The sequence below is a fragment of the Nyctereutes procyonoides genome, unplaced genomic scaffold (genome assembly GCF_905146905.1).
Source record: "Nyctereutes procyonoides isolate TBG_1078 unplaced genomic scaffold, NYPRO_anot_genome, whole genome shotgun sequence".
Taxonomy (NCBI): Eukaryota; Metazoa; Chordata; class Mammalia; order Carnivora; family Canidae; genus Nyctereutes; species Nyctereutes procyonoides.
The window spans coordinates 55,041,218-55,063,198 of NW_026575020.1; the positions used below are offsets into that span (position 1 = coordinate 55,041,218).

At 44.4% G+C, this 21,981-nt stretch overlaps 1 protein-coding gene across 1 annotated transcript; it reads right to left on the bottom strand.

The window, feature by feature from the left end:
* Positions 1-885: 885 nt before the first annotated feature.
* JPT1 (Jupiter microtubule associated homolog 1) lies at positions 886-18,099 on the bottom strand. The gene is made up of 5 exons (XM_055335545.1): positions 17,936-18,099; positions 8,666-8,808; positions 8,205-8,302; positions 7,116-7,134; positions 886-1,153 (listed from the first exon to the last, which is right to left on the bottom strand). Exons 1-5 carry the CDS (start codon positions 17,989-17,991, stop codon positions 1,005-1,007), a joined length of 465 nt encoding a protein of 154 aa, XP_055191520.1. The 5' UTR covers positions 17,992-18,099; the 3' UTR covers positions 886-1,004.
* Between the last annotated feature and the right edge of the window lie 3,882 nt (positions 18,100-21,981).

Genomic DNA, 21,981 nt, shown 5'->3' on the forward strand with positions numbered 1-21,981 from the left:
AGTCTGTTTCAACTCTAATGACTCATCAATCCTTGCACAACAGGATTGATAGTAACAAAGAAAAACAGTAACTCAACAGGTAGAACATTGAAACAGTCTCAAAAAGATGACACAAGACACCATGTTTCAAAATTTGTACATTGTTTACTTTAAGCAACAGTCCAGGATTGTGAAGTACAACACACATTTTAAAGATGAGACTTCAGTTCATGGTCAAGCACCAGCATCATGCACACAGCTTCAAGTTATCTAAGAAGAGCACTGCCCCCTGGGGGTCTGTTCACGACGAAGACCCACTTCTGTGTGGTCACCGCCCTTGCTTGCTTACCACTTGGAATTTGTCAGTTTGAGCGTACGTCTAAGCCTTCCTCTGAGTGACAGCGGCAGGCTTAGCTCAGCGGCTAGTTGAGTTAGTATCTGGCTTATTTTTTAAGGTTCAAAAATTAAAAAGGCAGTTTTTTTTTTTTTTTCTTTGCAGGCAGCAAGGCATGAGGCGCAGGCCTCTATTGTTCTGTATGGCACAGGAAGATGCTTTTAGCAAAGGGTACTCACTAATAGGTTTTGGCATAAAGACAACCCTGTGTTTGGGGGCCTGAAGATGCCTGCGGACTGTTTACTGGTCTGTCCAAACAAGGCTTGGTAAACCCAAGTAAAGCTGACAAAGAAAGGGTTTTAAAAACCTCAGTACAAAAGATCCTCTAACACATTTGGAACCAAATTGTTCTTAAAAACACTGTACTAAGTGTCACAAAACTTTCCCTCCAATCTACTACTAGAAAACACTCATGCCATGGCCTACAGACCCAGAGGAATCAGGACAGATAGAGAAACCTGTTCTTAAAAAAATTAAAAATAATAATAATAAAAAAAAAAGACAGCAGTACATAAAGTGCTTCTTTTTTAATGAAACAAATCCAAAAGATGTACAGTCAGGCTCAAGTTGTGCAGTTCACAAGCATGGAGAAAACAAACAAACAAAACGACAGAGTTCAAGAGAATCAGAGCTAACCCAGGACAAGGCTGGACTTGCCGCCAGGGGGGTTTCTTCGGGATGGCACTGGGGCCGGTGCCACCGGGCTGGGCACAGGGGCAGCGGGCACGGGCTTCTCCTCACTCTGCCCCAGGCTGGCCTGCAAGTCTGTGTCCACGTTTTCTAGGAAAACAGAAGGAAGTTAAAGCTAAAAACTATTTCCAGGTAAGATGAAGAGTCTAAGATTTGGAGGGGGGGATGGTTCAAATCATACCTAGAGAAGAAGGCAACAATCATTCAACCATGTCCCCCAAACTAACGACTGTTAGTCTTTTGCCATATTTGTCCTCAGGCTTTTGTCTGTGTGTGTTCTTTTCTTTCTTTCTTTTTTCTAAAGATTCTATTTATTTATTCATAGAGACAGAGAGAGAGAGAGAGAGAGAGAGGGAGAGAGGGAGAGAGGCAGAGACAGAGGCAGAGACAGAAGCAGGCCCCACGCAGGGAGCCTAACATGGGACTCGATCCCGGGTCCCCGGGATCACGCCCTGGACCTAAGGTGGCACTAAACCGCTGAGCCACCCGGGCTGCCCAGTATGCTCTTTTCTAAATTTTACACATATATGAAGATTTTAAGTATTTTATCTATTTGTTTGCTCATTTATTTTTAAATATTTATTTATTTATTTGAGACAGAGAGAGCAGGGGGAGAGGCAGAGGGAGAGAGAAAATCCTCAAACAGGCTCCCTCCTGAGGCACAGAGCCTGACTCAGGGCTCAGTCTCAAGACCCCAAGATCATGACCTGAGTCAAAATCCAGTTGGCCATTTAACCAACTGAGCCATCTAGAAGCCCAGAAGATGTAGGTATTTTTAAAGATTTACAGATAAGCGGGACACCTGGGTGGCTCAGTAGGTTAAGTGTCTGACTCAGTTTCAGCTCATCTCATGATCTCAGGGTCATGAGGCTCCAGGCTCCACAGGGAGTCTGCTTGAGATTCTCTCTCCCTCTCCCTCTCCCCCTCCCCACTGCACTCTCTTTAAAATAAAAGAACTTTACAGACAAGCTATAGGCCCCTGACCCCCAATCCACTTCCATGTGGGTCTCTTCTCCCTATTTCCAAAGGGCCAACTAGGAGTTGTGTCTAATCCCTTAATGCATATTTATATTTTATTCCTAACAGATAATACATACTGTTTTTTTTGTTGTATTTGACATGATACAAACATCCTTCTTTTACACTCTTAGAACCATCCCAATCATTCCAAACCCAAAGCTATAATGTAGACAGACTGGAATAGGTACCCACAGGGATACCAGGGCTCCTGTCTTCAAAATGAACAGATACTACGCATCATCCTGAAGAGGCTGTGCCGTGCTCTACCCACATCTTGCATGAGTCCACCGTCCATATACCTTTACGTACCCACCATTTGATAACCACCTCACTTTAAAATTTGCCAAACTGATAGGTGAAATATTAGTTCATTCCTGGTTGATGTTACATTTCCACGATTACTAGGTGAACTTGATTTCCTTTTCTTTTCAAGTAGGCTCCATACCCAGGGCAGAGCCCAATGTGTATGGGCTGAGATCAAGAGTCATTTGCTTATGATGAGCACGTGTGTGCTCGCTCGCTCTCTCAAAAAAAAAAGCTTTGCAAGGCAGCCTGGGTGGCTCAGCGGTTTAGCACAGCCTTTGGCCCAGGGCGTGATCCTGGAGACCTAGAATTGAATTCCACTTCGGGCTCCCTGCATAGAGCCTGCTTCTCCCTTGCCTGTGTCTCTGGCTCTCTCTCTCTCTCTCTCTCTCTCTCTGTTTCTCATGAATAAATAAATTAAACCTTAAAAAAAAAAAAAAGCTTTGGACACTTAACACTGAGGTGCCCCTTTAGATTTCTTTTTCTTTTTTAAGATTTTATTTATTTATTCATGATAGACATGGGGGAGGGGGACAGAGACACAGGCAGAGGGAGAAGCAGGCTCCATGCCAGGAGCTGGACGTGGGACTCAATCCTGGGACTCCAGGATCGCGCCCTGGGCCAAAGGCAGGCACTAAACTGCTGAGCCACCCAGGGATCCCCTAGATTTCTTTTTCCAACCACAAAGATAACTCATTAAACTGACATCATTTATTAAAGAGATTACCTTTCCCCTACTGACTTGTAATATCTCCATTAATCAGGTCATTCCCATTTATATTAACTGGGTACTTTCCATGTCAAAGTCTTGAAAATTAGCCTATTATTACCCAACATTCTAGACATTGCTTGATGATCCATCCACTAATCTGTGAAATCCCCAACAAACATATATTTTTAATGAGGCAGTTTCCAAACTTGGAAAAGTCTTTGTTCCATGTCAAAAGTGACTGCAAAATGTCTCATCTCATTTCCACGTTACACCATCAAATTCAATTCAGTCGCATAGTCTGATACCTGCTCTAAAATAAAATCTCTCACACACGCACCACACACAAAGACACCTTTAGGTGTAAGAACTTCACATGGACTTGGATACCAATGAAAAGTTTTGATTAAAAAAAAATGTACTTTAAGTCCCTCAAAGACTATTAAAAGTTCATGTCCCTAAAACCACTTGTACTACATTTTTTTTAAAAGATTTTATTTATTTATTCATGAGACACACACACACACACACACACACACAGAGAGAGAGAGAGAGAGAGAGAGAGAGAGAGAGGCAGAGACACAGGCAGAGGGAGAAGCAGGCTCCCTGTAGGGAACCCGACGTGGGACTTGATCCTGGATCTCCAGGATCACACCCTAGGCTGCAGGCAGTGCTAAACTGCTGCACCACCGGGGGTGCCCCCAGATTTTTTTTTTTTTAGTTTAGTTTTTTTTTTTTTTTTAAGTAATCTCTACACCCAACGTGGGGCTTGAACTCACAGCCCTGAGATCAAGAGTTCCATGCTCTACAGACTGAGCCAGCCAGGCACCCTTCCATAAAATGATTCTTTTTTTTTTTTTAATTTGAGTAGTTTCTATGCCCAATATGGGGCTCGAACTCAGGACCTCAAGATCAGGAGTTGCATGCTCTACTGACTGAGCCAGTCAGGCACCCTTCCACAAATCAAGCTCATACCCATCAATCTTACATTTGTCTTTCATTATTAAGGGGGTGGTATTGTCTTTCACAACTAGGTAACATGCCAAAAAAGAAAGAAAGAAAGAAAAAAAAAGCACATATGGAGAATAAACAACAGCAGGCCTTAATTTAAATGTTTCTTTGTCTAGTCAGAAATACTCCAGCCAGAAAGAATGGAGGCTAGTCTGTTACGCCATCCCTTTAGTCTATAATGAGGCAAGTATAGGAACTGAAAGTAAGGCTTTAGAGACTTACACAGGGCCTGAAGAGAAAGCTATTGTTTGTTCAATCAAATAACTGAAAAATGGGATTTTAGACACACTCTACTATAATACCAATCTTTATACTCCTGACTTGTCTTTCTTGGTATTTCAACAAGGTAACTGAACAGACACTTCCATCATAATAAACAATAAAGTGGTTTATTATAAGGATGAAAGAGCTGGGGGTACCTGGATGGCTCAGGTTGTGATCCCAGGGTCCTGGGATTGAGCCCCACATCAGGCTCTCTGAAGGGAGCCTGCTTCTCCCTCTGCCTGTGTCTCTGCTTCTCTGCGTCTCTCATGAATAAATAAATTAAAAAAAAAAAAAAAAAAAAAAGGAAGAACTGGGAACACCAAGAAATGCGTCAGATTAACTTGCCTGAAGGCAGGAAAGACTTCGACCTAAACCCTGTGGACTGTCTCCCTCCGCTACAGATTTCCGACACATTCCCTTTGGCCACTCCTATGTTTAATTCCCCTAAAGAAGAAGGCAATTTTCCTTCTATCCAAACAAAATCTGTCTTGTATAAATTGAGTAGGAAGAAGGAAAAAAAAAAAAAGAAGAAAAACAAAAACATAAACTGAGTAGAGTAGCTGGGCTTTAGGGTTGACCTCTATGCCACCAGATGAATCTTGAATTATTATGCCCCTTGTCATTTCATGACAAATGAACTAAAAGTAAAGGCTTGTCACGCTATGCAAATCAATATGTTGTTTACCTAAAGCAACTGTAACCAACTGAACTGGGGGAGAATTTATTTATATATTTTTAAGATTTTATTTATTCATGAGAGACACAGAGAGAGAGAGAGGCAGAGACACAGGCAGAGGGAGTAGCAGGCTCCATGCAGGGACCCCTGGGATCACACCCTGGGCTGGAGGCAGGTGCTCAACCACTGAGCCACCCAGGCGTCTCAGGGGGAGAATTTATGATTAGGAGGAATAATGACAAATTTTTTTCATAGCTCCATCAGGGCTCTCACATACTTCTTCAGGTTCCCCGAATTTCAAACTATATCCATTAGACAAAAGTAGTGACTAAGGGTTAGCTAATAAGTAAGGCTGAGTGTGGAAGTATTTCAGAATATGAAAAGCAGCGAAACTGAAAAGCCCTGAAGACTTCTTTACCTCCAGAAGACTCTTTGCAAACAGAACACATTGGACACAAACAATAACCAATACACCTTCAGTCCGGTGAGAAAGTGATTTGTGCACTGAGGAAGAACCCAGGTAACGCTCACAGGTTCAAGGGATTTTTCTCCCTTTTCAATAAACACTATCTGAGGGGCCCCTGGGTGCCTCACTTGGTGAAGCATCTCCTTTGGCTCAGGTCATGATTCTGGGGTCCTGGGATCGAGCCCCATATCCAGCTCCCTGCTCAGCATAGAGTCTGCTTCTCCCTCTGCCCCTCTCCCCTGCTTGTGCTCTCTCTTGCTCATGCACACTCTCTCTAATAAATAAATCTTTATTTTTTTTTTAAATTTTTATTTATTTATGATAGAGAGACAGAGAGGCGCAGAGACATACGCAGAGGGAGAAGCAGACTCCATGCACCGGGAGCCCGATGTGGGACTCGATCCTGGGTCTCCAGGATCGCGCCCTGGGCCAAAGGCAGGTGCCAAACCGCTGCGCCACCCAGGGATCCCCTAAATAAATCTTTAAAAAGAAGAAAGGAAGAAATTTAAAAAATGAAGGAAGGAAAGAGAAAGAAAGAAAGAAAGAAAGAAAGAAAGAAAGAAAGAAAGAAAGAAAGAAAGAAAGAAAGAAAGAAAGAAAGAAAAGAAAAGAAAAGAAAAGAAAAGAAAAGAAACACGGAGAGGGCAGAAAAGGGATCTGGTTCTTAAAACACCTGTTTCACGGGATGACTGCCACATGTAATGGTAGGAAGAGGCCCTGAGGAAGCAGCCTCTTCCTTCTTCTGGACCATTTGGCCTTCTGACGGCTGCATTTCACTGAGTCAACTTTCACATGATTCCTACTGCCTGACACACATAAGCCTTTCATTACATGCAGAATTAATTCCCTGGCACTTGTTAAGGAAGTGCCAATAAATACTTCAAAGATTGAAAATCATTAAATAAATGATTATAGCTCATTGCCACATATAATTGGTAACATGGATGCTAAAAATTTACATCTGCCCCCTAAATCATCATCCACAAGATCACAGAGGAACATGTCTTGCTGAAATAGGCGCCTCAGTGTAAAATCAAACAAACTTGGCAAATTACATGTTGTGCGCCAAGCTTGAAATGCCAGGAGTCTTATTACTAAAAAGCTCTCATTAAGAATAACAGACAGCAGCCTGACTACCGTACGTATTTGTGAAAGACTCTCCATTTTTCCTTCCTTCTGCATTTCTGACACTGCTCTCACTCCGGCAGATACAAATGTGACCATGTTTGCAACTTCCCAGTTTAATTTTTCTCTCTTCCCCACCCAGTGTGTGCTGGCACTTGGGGCAAAGCCAGGTTTCACTCCCCAGTCTCTTTCCCCAAGACACAATTTCAGTAAAAATTCTGACTTATTCTAAAACCATTTACAGGGGCAGCCCGGGTGGCTCAGCGGTTTAGCGCCGCCTTCAGCCCAGGGCGTGATCCTGGGGTCCTGGGATCGAGTCCCGTGTCAGGCTCCCTGTATGGAGCCTGCTTCTCCCTCTGCCTGTGTCTCTGCCTCTCTCTCTCTCCCTCTCTCTCTGTCTCTCATGAATAAATAAAATCTTAAAAACAAACAAAAAAAAATGTACAGAACCAGAAATTTAGGCTTCTGAAGGACTCACCATGAATGTTGCCTTCTCCCTGAAAAAAAAAAGAAAAAAAGAAAAGAAATTAAAAATTTACTTCAGTTTTATTTATTTTTTAAAGTTAATTTTTTTAGTAATTTCTACACTCAACGTGGGGCTCAAACTCATGACCCTGAGATTGAGTCACATGTCCTTCTGATTGAGCTAGCCAGGTGCCCCTAAAAATTTACTTCGGATTTTAATTTTATAACAAACAAAGCAGTCACAGTTCTAAGAGGCTACTATCTATCTGTCCTCCACTGACAGATGTGAAATTTCATCTTGATGCAGTCAAGTTCAGGGGCAGGGAGCAACACAATTACATTACAACCTTTACTTTGGGAAAATGCTGCATGACAAGTTTCCCCAGGGCCAGCAATACCGAACACACCAAAAAAAAAAAAAAAAAAAAAAAAAAAAATTAACATTTACGCCAATGGTCTAACACCAATTAGCATTTCAGAGGATCTTTTATCAATGGGAAATGGGAAATTTATCTTTCCTTTCTCCCTCTCCTTTCTCCTTATCTAGCTGTTGAAGAGCATCTATCAATTCCAAAACCCCACACAGGTCTCTCTACACTTGCATGCATGATGCCTCTGTGCTCAGAGGTCCCTGCTTAGGAGGCCACCCTGCCAGGGTTCCAGACCTGCGCCTGGGGGCACTGGGACCATGCTCCTTTGCAGACAACTGAGGGTAATGCCCAGTCTGCAGTCTCCTGGAGTTCAGCTTAGAACAACTGAACAATGTTTGCCAACAACGATAACAGTCTTTGAACTCACAAATATTACTCTGAGTTACGTGGGACGTAAGTGTGATCCAGAAGTTCCCAAAATCCAGAGTGGAGGAGAGACTAATCCTACTGGTAGAAGAGATCTCTGTACACCCAGATCATGTCACCTCACTCTTCTGACTATTTTTTATCCATCTTCCATTACCAATGTGGCCTCAGTCCCTTTCCTAATTATCTCTACATATGTAAGGCTCCAGTGGCAGAACTGAAGCTCTTAGTACAAAAGGAGAGAACTGAATTTCTAAACTGTATTAACCACAAAGTACCCTTACCCCCCAGTTTGTCACACTGACCTTCAGATCTAAGAAGTCTCCAGAGTTCCCTTCAGAAGAGTTCCTTCTCTGGGGTCCAGATGACTCAGAATCCTCTATGCCACCACTAGACTTGGCACCTGAATTAAAACATACTTCCTTGAAGAACACGACAGACAGAAAGAACTAAAGCAAAACATTTATTTTGTGAGTGATGGTCATGTTAGTCTCCTATTACAAAATGAGCTAAGTGTTAGGAACATTAACTGAGGGCTTGAGAATTCTACAGAGGGACCAAATAACCCAATCTGATCTCAGTCCTTATTCTGACCCCTCGAGACTCAGTGGTTCCCACTTCTTGGTCCCCATCTTTTCTCCACTGACAAGCTTTAACTGTAGTTGATCTTATTATGGTTGAACTAGATTTGGCTCACTAGCGCAGAACCAACGGTAGTTATTCATGCTGGGTCTGTCCCTTTGGTGATCACAGATATAAGCAGTACCTGCTGACTTGGCCCATGAAGGAGGATTTTCCTCAGGTGTCCCAAAGATGCTGGATGCCATTTTGTTCCTCCTCACAGGTTGTTCTGTTGGTTCATCAAAGCCTAATGAAAAATTGGATCCACCGCCCGGAGGCCGCAAAACCCTTGGAATAATTGCAAAACATCCACTTCAGATCATACCAAAACATTTCTCAGCACAAATACTTTCAAACTCCTTTCATTCATCCCTCCTCCCCCTACCCTTCTCAAAGTGAGAGCTACCAATGGGAAAAAGGACTTGATTCATCATGGTATTAATTCAACACAAGATCATACCCCATCAAAATGGCTAAGTAGCAGACAGACAAGAAATAACAAGTGTTGACAAGGATGTGGAGAGAAAAGAACCCTCATGCACTTGTTGGTTAGAATGTAAATTGGTGCAGCCACTGTGCAGAACAGTATGGAGGGTCCTGATCCAGTAATTCCTCTCTGGATAGCTGGATACCAAAAAAAAAAAAAAAACAAAACAAAAAAAACCCCACTAATCTGAAAAGATACATACACCTCTAAGGTTATTGCAGCATTATTTACAATAGGCAAGATATGGAAGCAGCCCAAGTGTCCACTGATAGATGAATAAAGAGGATGTGGGGTATGAGGGGTGTGTGTGTGTGTGTGTGTGTGTGAGTGTATACAAACAATGAGATATTAGCCATAAAAAAGAATGAAACCTTGTCATTTGAGACAAAATGGATAGATGTAGGGGTATGATGCTAAATGAAGTAAGTCTGACAGAAAAACACTACATGATTTCACTTCTATGTGGAATCTAAAAAACAAACCAAAAGAACAAACAAAAAATTAGAAATAGATTCACAAACAGAACTGGTGGTTGCTACTGGGGAGGAGGATGATGGGGGGGAACCAGGTGAAGGGGATTAAGAGGTACCAATTTCCCATTATAAAATAAGTCACATGGCTGAAAAGTACAGCATAGGGAACATACTGAATAATACTGTAATAAATCCATATGGTGACTACACTTATCGTGATGGGCATTTTATAATGTATAGAATTGTCACATACTATATGCCACATCAGGCTCCCTGCATGGGGCCTGCTTCTCCCTCTGCCTATGTCTCTGCCTGTGTGTGTATGAATAAAAAAAAAGAAAAAAACGTAAAAGTTTTAAAAAATTCAACACTAGGGGGACACCTGGGTGGCTCCGTGGTTAAGCGTCTGCCTCCAGCTCAGGTCATGATCCGGGGGTCCTGGGATGAGTCCCACATCAAGCTCCCTGCAGGGAGCCTGCTCCTCCCTCTGCCTATGTCTCTGCCTCCCTGGGTCTCTCATGAATAAATAAAATAAAATAAAAAAATTCAACACTGGATGTTAAGATACAAAATGCTGTTTTATAATATTTGTGTAAGGTTGTCCGACACACAAGGCAGCTAAAACAGCCTGTCTCATGTTCCCTTTTAGGAGACAGCAGAAGACCTAACAGACCTCACCTAATGAGCTAAGCTGGATATATTTGCAGAGAAGTGTAGAAGCGCATCTTGTTATTTACGTATTCAGAATGCATTTCTGAATATGTATATACAAGCGTATATGTATATACATATACGCTTGTATATACAGAAATATACATGTAAAAGTTAAGCTGACCAATTTAGAAGCCCAAGGAAAGCTTAGGACAGTCTCCTCCTCTCTCGGCATCACCAGGCGAGCCCTGGTTATACACTCGTACCAACACAGCGTTCTTCCTAGCAAACACGAGGGACTAGCCACAGGAGGAGGTCCCTAGGAGACACTGGTGGGAGGCTCCAGGCATGTTCGATAACCAGGCACTGTCGGACACCATCTATAGCGTTTGGTTCAGCAAGGAAACCTAGCACGTGCATGTTGGCAGAGCTCCGTGCCTCGGCTTGATCAATGTGTTCCCTCCCTGGAAAAACTCAATTTAACTTGTCCTGTCACTGCGCAAAAGAGAAAATGGACATGCTCTTACGGGAAGGTTTTCTAACTACTGATTCTGTTCCATTATTGGAGACAGGAGTAGTCTGGTCTCCTACTTCTTCCTAAATCAGTTTGAGAAATATTTTTCTAGAAGGACGTACATTTCATCCAAGTTTCCAAATACATAAGTTGTCATTTGCAAATGCAGGTCCTTACATTAGAAAAGAATGGAGAAATTAAACACTTGCAGTGCAAACCCTTCTAAGTGTCCCTCTAAGGGTGTTCCAAGCCTTCATTTTTTGTTTAAAGAGTTCATTTATTCACGAGAGACACAGAGAAAGAGAGAGAGAGAGAGAGGGAGAGGCAGAGACATTAGGAAGGAGCCCAATGTGGAACTCAATCCCAGGATCCCGGAATCATGCCCTGAGCCAAAAGCAGACAGACACTGAAGCACTGAGCCCCCCAGGTATCCCAAGTCTTGATTATTTTTAAAAACTACTGTTGCATTCTAAAAGTTTTGTCACGTCCATTATTTTCTTCTTTGGCCCAAACATCATTTATTTAAAAATATATCTCTAAGTTTCCAAACATAGGGGTCTTTCTGGTTTATTAATTTATAACTTTTTTTTAAGATTATTTATTTATTTATTCATCACACACACACACACAGGCAGAGACACAGGCAGAGGGAGAAGCAGGCCCCATGCAGGGAGATCCCGGGTCCCCAGCATCACGCCATAGGCTGAAGGTGGCACTAAACCGCTGAGCCACCCGGGCTGCCCTCAATTTCTAACTTTTAATTATAACACAGACAACAGCCTGTGTGACATGAATCCTTTGAAATTTGAGATGTGCTTTAAGGCCTAATATGTGGTCAATTTAATAAATCTATATATGCTTGAAAAGAATGTGTTTTGCCAGTGTTCTATAGCTCTATTAGGGTCAAGCTGCTGTGAGTTGTTCAAATCTACTGATTTTTTTTTTTTAAGATTTTTATTTATTCATAGAGACACACACAGAGAGGGGCAGAGACACAGGCAGAGGGAGAAGCAGGCTCCATACAGGGAGCCTGACACGGGACTCGATCCCAGGACCCCAGGATCACGCCCCAGGCTGCAGGCGGCGCTAAACCGCTGCGCCACCGGGGCTGCCCAAATCTACTGATTTTTAGGTATGTTCAACACTTAATGAGAGAATCTATTAACAATTACTATTACAATGAAGAGTTTGTCAGTTTCTTCTCAGAATTCTGTCAAGATAACAGTTCTCTCTCAAAAAGATTGCCACTGGGGCACTTGGGCAGCTCAGATGGTTAAGTGTGGGACCCTTGATTTCAGCTCAGGCCATGATCTCAGGATCGTGGGCTGGAACCCCACAAGCCCAGAGCCCCCATGGTGTCAGGCTCCTTGCTCAGCAGGGAGTCCGCTTAAGGATTCTCCCCCTCTCCTCCTCCTCCATCTGGCACACATGCTCTTTCTCTCTCTCTAAAATAAATCTTTAGGGGCAGCCCAGGTGGCTCAGTGGTTTAGGGCTGCCTTCAGCCCAGGGCGTGATCCTGGAGACCCGGGATCGAGTCCCACGTCAGGCTCCCTGCATGGAGCCTGCTTCTCCCTCTGCCTGTATCTCTGCCTCTCTCTCTGTATCTCTCATGGATAAACAAAATCTTAAAAAATAATAATAAATAAATATTTTTTTAAAAAAGTAGAAGAGGCGTGCCTGGCTGGTTCAGTCAGATCCTGCAACTGTCAATCTCGGGGTCGTGAGTTCAAGCCCCCTACTGGGTGTAGAGATTACTTGCCCGATGCGGACCCGATCTCGGATCCCCATATCCTGACCTGAGCCGAAGGCAGGCGCCCAACCACTGAGCCACCCAGGTGTCCCTTTTTTTTGTTGTTTGTTTTTAAAGATTTTATCTATTCATGAGAGATAGAGAGGGAGAGAGGCAGAGACACAGGCAAGGGAGAAGCAGGCTCCATGCAGGGACCCTGACATGGGACTCGATCCTGGGACTCCAGGATCACACCCTGAGCCAGAGGCAGACCCTCAAACACTGAGCCACCCAGGCGTCCCTATACTAACTTTCTAAAGGATATTTTGATAATACGTGTCAACTGTTTGCTTTTTATCTGAACGGGCATTTCTACTTCCAGAAATTGGTGTTTTTTTTTTTTAAGACATTTATTTATTTGTTTGTTTGTTTGTTTATTTATTTATTTATTTATGAGAGATCCAGAGAGAAAGAGAGAGAGAGAGAGAAAGAGGCAGAAACACAGGCAGAGGGAGAAGCAGGCTCCCTACAGGGAGCCTGACGTGGGAGCCGGATCCCGGGACTCCAGGATCATACCTGGGGCTGAAGGCGGCACTAACCGCTGAGCCACCCAGGCTGCCCCAGATGTTGTTCTAATTAGATAATCAGATATATGTACAAGGAGACTCCTGTAAAAATGTTAATCTGTAAATAAAATTGGGAATACCCTAACTGGCCATTAGTAGGGTCTTAGTTATCAAGACATGTCCATACAACAGAAAGCTGTATATAGTAGGATCAGAGTTACCTTCGTTAGCAGATGTGAAGTTATCTAAAACACAGTGAATGAAAAACGTTGGAAAAGAAACATAAGGCCAATTACATGTTACATAAAACAAATGTGTATATGTATGGATACACTTATCTAGCTGTCTGACCTTGGGAAAACTGCTTAACCCCTTAATGCTTTGGCTTTCTCTTCTATAAAAAAGAGGTTTGTAGTAGCTGCCTCGTAAGACTATTCTAAGGATATCCTATAGACTGTGCTTAGAACGGAACCTGGAACATAGCCATCATGTGTTCCTAGCTACTATCATCATAAATAGACATAAATGCCTGAAAGTACATACACCACAATGTTCTCCAGGGTTTGTGCTCTCAGATGGGATTTCAGGTGAATCTCAATGTCCTTTTTTTATACATCATATTTTTCTGTCTTGCCATAATCTAAAATTTTTTTAAGTGTGTGTGTGTGTGTGTGTGTGTGTGTGTGTTTTAAGCAATCTCCACACCCAATGTGGGGCTTGAACTCACAACCCTGAGATCAAGACTCCCCTGCTCCACCAACTGAGCCAGCCAGGTGCCCCAATCTAAAATTCTTTTGAAGGTTGCTTCTGGGTTCCAGAATTCCCTGAAAACCTTTCTTTTGACAATACTAGTTTTCCCACTGACCACTGCATGTGATCATTTGTGGACACCTACATCCACGCAGGACGGCACGTTACTTGCATCTTTCAACAGAAATCCCAGTTCCTCTGCTCCCTCAGGTGTAGCTGACACCGAGGCCGGGGGTCCCCTTCCTACCTTGTCCCTGCTATCCACAAGCCAGCAGACGCAAGCCTTGGTGAAGCCCTGACAGCAATGAAGGAAATGTGACCAACTATCAACAGGGCCTCTCCACTTTATCCAGTTCTTACCTCCTTCACCAATCCAGCTGAGCCACTTCCCTGAACAGTGGGCTTATCCCCACTTTGGGTATTTGCTCCCATCTTTACTCCTGCCTAGAGCGCTCTCCACCCTTGCCTCAAGGGCTCTTCAAAACCCAGCCTTAACCTCTTAAACCTCCACCTCCTCCATAAAGCTGATGAGTAGAACCTTCCAAAGGCTCAAAGAGTATAAGGTAGCACATGGAGGAAAAGATGGCAGATCCTCTCCTTTTGGTGTTAAAAGTGCCTGAAAGTAAATGTTTTTGGCCTGTGCGTCGCGCAGTCTTTATCAACTATTTGGCTCTATTAGCACAAAGGCAACTATAGTCAACATGAAAACGAGTAAGTGCAGCTCTGTTCAAATAAAACTTTATTTACAGACACTGCATTTGATCATCATGTAATTTGCACAAGAAATCAATATTTTTTTAACAATCATTTGTGAATATAAAAATCAGGTGTCCACAGCATTTCAAGGGCAATAGTTTGCTGGGCTCTGTTCCATCTAGTTCAACAGCCTCACTTTTTGAGAGCAAAGTGAAGCCTTTGAGAACCTCTGAAGAAACTGTCCAATATTACTAAACTGACAAAGATGAGGACCAAAATCCAAGTCCTCAAGTCCCTGGCAGGCACGTAAGAAGAGCTCAGGGTGCTGAAACACAGGGAGCATACGAGGCTATTTTCTCTTTCATTTTCATACAAACCTATGTAGCTGGTCCTGATTAGCTTCCGTGTTTTCCAACCTTAGACTGTCTTATACTTCTTCTGGTCTTCTAGCGTCCTCCCATGAACCCCATATTTGTGTTTGACCACAGTAATATTCAATATGCAATTTACACTAAATAAAAATGACATTATTTAACCCCTAGGGCAGGGGGTGAGAGGAGACCCATTATGGTTTTTGTAACATGTTAAAATTAAAACTCTATTTTTAAAAAGTTTCAGACATTAAATATCCACTTAGTTTAAATTAATTATATGGATTAAGATAAGTGTGTTCAGGGGCGCCTGGGTAGCGTCTGACTCTTGATTTTGGCTCAGGTCACAATCTCATGGGTGGTGGGATTGAGCCCCACATCTGGCTGTGCTCAGCAGGAAGTGGGTTTGAGATTCTCTCTCTCTCCCTGTCTGCCCCTCCCCTCCATTCACTTGCTCTCTCTCTCAAATAAATGTTAAAAAAAAAAAGTGTGTCCACAAATATGTTTTATAAAGATGGTAATTGTAGGTTTGCTTAATTAAACCTGTTAAATCATAATTAAAGGTGGGTTATAAATTCTTCATAGGCTTTCTCTCTCATGCTAAAGTTCTGAAGCAACCAGGTTTTTATCCCTTGTTCCCCAAATCAACAAAGACACCTGAAATAAAATCAGAATTAACTTGCTTCATTGTCATCCCCTCCACTCCCTAGGGATTAGAATGATTTTTTTTTTCTTCTCATCATAATTAAACCTTCATGAGTTATTTTAGCAAGATGAAAATCTCCAAAACCCTGGTGGCTTGGGAAGTATTTTTTGGCTTAAAAAAAAAAAAAGACACTAGCACCCAAACATCAGCTTAAAAAGAAAGTCAAAGCTCTGAGCACTTAACTTTTTAAAGGTCTGTGTTCCCCCCGCAATAGCAGGTAATATCTACTCCAATGACGTCAGTGTTGTAGAGCCCATTTGTTAACAGTGAGACATCCCCAAACAAAGGATTTGGATCATAAGACAGAAATTATTTCAGTTTTATTTTTTTAAGATCCCCTCATTCTTTCTGATCTAAACCAAGATTACATATTTGAGACTCAACAAAAATGTGCACGTGTGCTATGGATAGCAATTTTTTAAAAAAATTACTCATTTTCTTTCTTCTTTCTTTAAATCCCAGAGTTCACATGTGATCTTTGCAGATCATCCCCTACCAGACTAAACCGATAATGTTGCTTATGGAGCCTGAAGAATGTTACTTCAGAAACAAGTGAAGAATCCGATGAGATTACAGAGGAAGGAAAGATAAGAAGTAAATGTAAGGACAAAGCTCCCGTCCAGAGATCACAATATTGGAGGGAAGTTGATGACAAAAGGTGAATGAAAACATTTATTCTGCAGAACCAAAAACCATTCCCATCTCACATCTCCAATACACATATCAAAAAAATAGCATGGGGATCCATTTGACTCGGTTACTGAAATTCTTTATGAAGCACCAAACAGCACTTAACCCCAAAAGATAAAACCTGATTTATAACAATGTGTCAGTTTTCACATTCCAGCCACTACAGTCTGACCAGCAGAAAGTTGACCGCATGGCACAAAAAGAAAAACCAAGGTGCAGTGTGTTCCAGTGTCCTCTGGAAAAAAAAAAAAAAAATGATCTCATTGCAAGGATGACAACAGAAGAGGGAGTGACCAGTATTTTCAAACGTCTCTTCCTACTCAAGGTCCCCAACCTGCAAGGACCCACCAAAAAAATTTTTTTTTAAATCTTCCCTACTCTTTTCTACATTGTGTAAGATAAAGGGATGAGTTGAAAAGGAGGGGCACGTCCAACCCAAGACTCGGTGCTGAGGCCAGCTTTTTGTTCCCAAGTTCTCCAACCCCTGTGAGGCATATTTCACAGCCGTCTTCTTAGCCCCACAAAATGGCTCCCTTTGTGCCACTTGCCCAGGACCCCAAGGCTGGCCGCACACGAATGCAGGTCGTGATCAGTGAAGAATAGGTGCCCAGAAAAAGTGGAACCTAAGCTTCCCACAAGCCTTGAGCAGGATCCCAGAAATGCCTGTATCCTACCTCAAAAGGAACAGGGTGCCAATTAGCCCAGACAATGTGGACACCTTGCACCGGTCACAAACCCTTCCATCAGGTCAGGCAAGGGCTTGGGAAGGGAGGGTTCCAGTCCAAACGCCCAGTGGCGTCTTCCCCCAAATGCTGTAGCCAACACTGGCCAGAAAGGCCCCGGCTCCCCAGGTGGAGACGACAGTACGGAAGAGACAATGGATGTCTCCGGCCCCGCCCAAGAACTGGAAGCCTCCTCCAGCTCGGGAACCCGGGCCAGCGAAGAACTCATTCGGCAAACGTCAAAGGAGGAAGGGGCGGGGGGGGGGGGGGGAGGGGGAGGTGGGATGCAAAGACCGAGGTCCGAAGGTGTGAGCGCGGAAAACCCGCTCCGACTGGTTCACCCCCCTGTCGCGTTCCGAGGTGGGCGCGGGAGGGGAAGGAGCAGGGTCTTTCCTTTGTTAGCGGAGGGGAAGCACTTCGCAGGGGGCTGGCGGTGGGGTCCTGGGCGGGCGTGGGGGTCGCGATCACCTGCCCCGCCCGACCACAAATGCCACCTGCCGGGCGGGCCCCGGTGGGTAGGAGCCCGCAAGATTCGATCGCTGCGGCCGCAGGAGGGGCTGTCGCGCCGGGCGGGGGCCGCCACCTGCCCCGGGCCAGGGACGCGGCGAGCGAGTGCCCAGGGGTGGGACAATGGGGGGACCTGCCCGGGCACCTGGGGGCCGAGACCACCGCCCTGGGGCCGGGCCGGCCGCGCCGCCAAGGAAAGGAAGCAAACGCTCTCCGCGTGGCCCGACTACCGAAAGCCGGCAGTGATGAGAGGGCGAGCGGCCCCGGCCCGGCCCGGCCCGGCCCGGCCCGGCTCGGCTCGGCAGACCCCTCGCTCCGGGGGAGGAATGAATGGGAGATGAGCGGCAATCGGGCGGGGCCGGCGCGCCGGGCTTGCGGGACCGCACAAAGACGCAGCCGACGGCCGAGCCCCGCCGCCCGGCCCCGCACGAGCGCTGCGCCCCGGGCACGTTACTGCCAACGACCGGCCGCCCGGCCCCCGAGGCACCGCCGGGGACCGGCCCTCCCACCCCCTCGAGCTCCGCGCGGGGCGGGCGCGGCCCCGCAGCCTCACCGAGAGCTATTCCTGCTGTTGGGATCGACTCCCTTGAAGGTGGTGGTGGTGGTCATGGTGCCGAGGAGCGAGGTAGGCAGGCGCGCGAGCAGAGCGCTGAAAGGGTCGGGTCCGCGGGCCGCCGAGCAGCTCCCCTCCCCACCGCCTGCGACCGCTGCAGGAGCCTCCGCCGCCGCCTGCCTCCCCGGCCGCAGCCTTTATACGGCTCGGGGAAGCCCGCCCCCACCCTGCCGCTATTGGCCAATTCAAACAGCCTTTTTCGTTCCTATTGGTTCCCTGGAGTGCCAAGCATCGTGCTTCTCCTCGACGGGCTGCGGCGGCCCCTGCTCAGCCTAAACCCGCCCCCTTCCTGGTCGGGGTAGGTCTTTGGAAGTTCCCCCTCCCCCACCCCCCCAATTCTCGGTGATGATTGGACAAAGGACAAACCTGCCCCGCGCTGGGCACAAGTGGTGCTGGCTGTCAGCGAAGAAAGTTACCTGCAGGGAAGCTCGCCTGGCGAGCTGGAACCCACAAGCCGAGGACGGATTTGTCTTTACCACCCACTTACTCGCCTTACTCATGGAGAGACAGCAAGGGCATGCTCCTTAAGGGACGGAAATGTCTGCTACAAACTGACATTCATTGAATACCTACTGTGTGTCCCCTTTGGAAATACGACAGTCTCAAAACAGCAGCACTATGAGTCAGCAGCAGAAAGCAAGCCAAGATGATCCCTTTTAAAACGACTGGAAATTCTTCGCATTTTAATGTTACTATTTAGCTGTAAATGGGTGGTGCATGTACTAGACCAAAATTACAGTCGTTCCGATTTGAGGGCCTGTTCTAAGGCTAGTTAATGCGCGGCGGTGGAGAACAGTCACATCCCTCGCTACCAAGCCGATGGAGCAGCCCTGGCCTCTGCAGCTGTTTATAATCCTTAAGTCATGACTCTTCCACCTGTCTGGGTAAATCTATCCCTGCAACAAATGCAGACAACACTTGGAGTGCTCAAGAATGGCTGTTTACAAGATTCTAGTAGGAAAGTTTTGAGCAAATCAGAGTGGAGGCCTTCCCATGTTATGCATGTTTCCTCAAGGCAGACCTTTTTCAATATTTCCATAAAAAAATCGAACATTCCTATTTATGTGGCCTCCTCTTTCCTGGAAGTTGGAAGTTTGTATTCTTAACCAGTCTCCTGGGTTTTCATGAACAGCCAGAGAGAATTTCTTTTCTAGGAGGCATGGATTATATATTTATGTGCTAACCGTTTGTTTGAATTAAAATCTTCCCATTCAAAAATAAATAAATAAATAAATAAATAAATAAATAAATAAATAAATAAAATAAAATAAAATCTTCCCATTCTTGGGATGCCTACCTGGCTCAGTGGTTAAGCCTTACTTTCCTCTCAGGGTGTGATCCTGGGGTCCCGGGATCGAGTCCCACATCGGGCTCCCTGAGGGGAGCCTGCTTCTCCCTCTGCCTGTCTTTGCCTCCCTCTCTGTGTCTCTAATAAAATCTTTAAATAAAATCTTCCCATTCTTAAACGGTGGGCCTAAATTTCCAAAACTTTTATTACTTTTAATCATTTGTTTCCTAAAACTTTTAAAACACACACACACCTTCAGACCAAGCTAGCCAGTGAGCACACATGCTCTCCTTGTTTAAGTCATATAATCAACTAGGAGGTAAGCAGATTATGGGTGGTTGCTATTGTAGACTCCCACAGGAGAAATCAGAGCTTGAATCCAGACTCTTACCTCTTCTGAGCACTAGTTGTCCTACTTGTAAAGTAAGGACAAAATAGTATTTCAATTCCACAGAGTTGTGAGGACTGAATGAAGTAATGGATGAAAGTGCTTGGCTCAACATGTAAGCCATCATTAAAGTGATAGCTATGCTTATTTCCAGACACACTTGGAAGGTAATCACAAACTTTTTAATAGTCTGAAGTTGTATTTATGTCTTAAATGAAAGGTTTGGATGAATCTTCAGGTGGGTCCCTTTTTTTTTTTTTTTTAAACTAGGCTCCATGCCCAACATGGGGCTTGAACTCAAGACCTAGAGATCAAGAGTCACATACCCTACAGATTGAGCCAGCCAGGCATGCCAGGCTGGGTGGGTCCCTTTTGGCCTAAACTTTTGAGTTCACTCTAGACTTGCCCTATTACCTCCCTCCCCTGTAGTAGAAAAGACAGGTTCATGTGGCAATATGGCACTGGACTGGAAATGGGAAAGCCTAGGTTCTGGTCCTGCTCCCTTAAAAAGACACTTCTGAGTCATTTATGCTCTTGAACCCAGTTTCCTCATCTGTAAAAATGGGGTTAAGGGCACCTATTTTAAGTTGTTGTGAAGGTTGAAACGAGGTAATTTTATTTTTTTTTAATTTTTATTTATTTATGATAGAGAGAGAGAGAGGCAGAGACATAGGCAGAGGGAGAAGCAGGTTCCATGCACCGGGAGCCCGATGTGGGAATCGATCCCTGGTCTCCAGGATCGCGCCCTGGGCCAAAGGCAGGCGCCAAACCACTGCGCCAACCAGGGATCCAAAACGAGGTAATTTTAAGAATGTTGTACTTGGTAGGGGCATCTGGCTGGCTGAGTCGGTATAGCATGCCACTCTTGATCTCAGGGCTGTGAGTTTGAGCCACACAATGGGTATGGAGATTACTTTAAAAAAATAAAATCTTTAAAAAAAAATGTAGTTGGTAAACTAAAGCTTTCTATTGCAGCTGCCCCATCCTGGCTGCACATCGGAATAACCTATGAGCTTTTAACGAATACAAATGAATGCCAGCCCCATCTGAGATCTACTGAATTCGAATTTTGGTTGGGGAGGGGCAGGTAGAGTCTGACCACAGATATCTTTAAGAAGTTAAACAGATAACTCTCACACTGGCTTGGGTTTGCTTCAAACGCAAGGGATCCATCTTTTAATCTAATAATTTGTAAAGAAGAATAAATTATGTAAAATACACATCTGATTAAGGCTATTTCAGGCAGGCCTGTTTGGTGCATTGTATTGTATTTTATTTATTTATTTTATTTTTTTTGGTGCATTGTGTTTTAAAAAAGAATTTCAGGGATGTCTGCCTGGCTCAATCTGTAAAGCATGTGACTCTGGATTTCAGGGTCATGAGTTCAAGCTCCACACAGAGCTTCCTTAAAAATAAAATGGGGGATCCCTGGGTGGCTCAGCGGTTTAGCGCCTCCCTTTGGCCCAGGGCGCAATCCTGGAGTCCCAGGATCGAGTCCTACGTCAGGCTCCCTGCATGGAGCCTGCTTCTCCCTCCTCCTGTGTCTCTGCCTCTCTCTCTCTCTATGTCTAAAATAAAATAAAATAAATAAATAAATATTTTAAAAAATAATAAATTAAAATAAAATAAAATAGGGGCACCTGGGTGGCTTAGTTGGTTGGGCATCTGCCTTAGGTTCAGGTCATCATACCAGTATCCTAGGATCAAGCCCTGCATCCAGCTCCATGCTCAGTGGGAGTCTAGTCTGCTTGTCCTTCTCCCTTTGCCCCCCACACCCCTCCCACTCATGCTCTCTCAAATAAAATTTTAAAAAATAATAAAAAAGAATCTGCCTTAAATAATGTAAAATTGTCAGAAATTTCCAGAATGACAAGCCTTCCTATTTACTTGCTCATGTCATATAATAGTTTTTTTTTTCATATAATAGTTTTGACTAAAATCTCTATACTCCACTTTCTGCTACAAGATGGAGATTTGTGGTAAAACATGATACATAGCTCTAGCTATAATGACCTTTGCTCCAGATGACCAACCCAATTGAAAATGGGACATTAATAAAATTATAGTCAATTCAAAAGATCAACACAGGGATCCCTGGGTGGCGCACCGGTTTAGCGCCTGCCTTTGGCCCAGGGCACGATCTTGGAGACCCGGGATTGAGTCCCACGTCGGGCTCCCGTTGCATGGAGCCTGCTTCTCCCTCTGCCTATGTCTCTGCCTCTCTCTCTCTCTCTCTGTGACTATCATAAAAAAAAAAAAAAAAAGATCAACACAGATCAGATCAGGATGAAAAGTTACAAAAGGATGGTT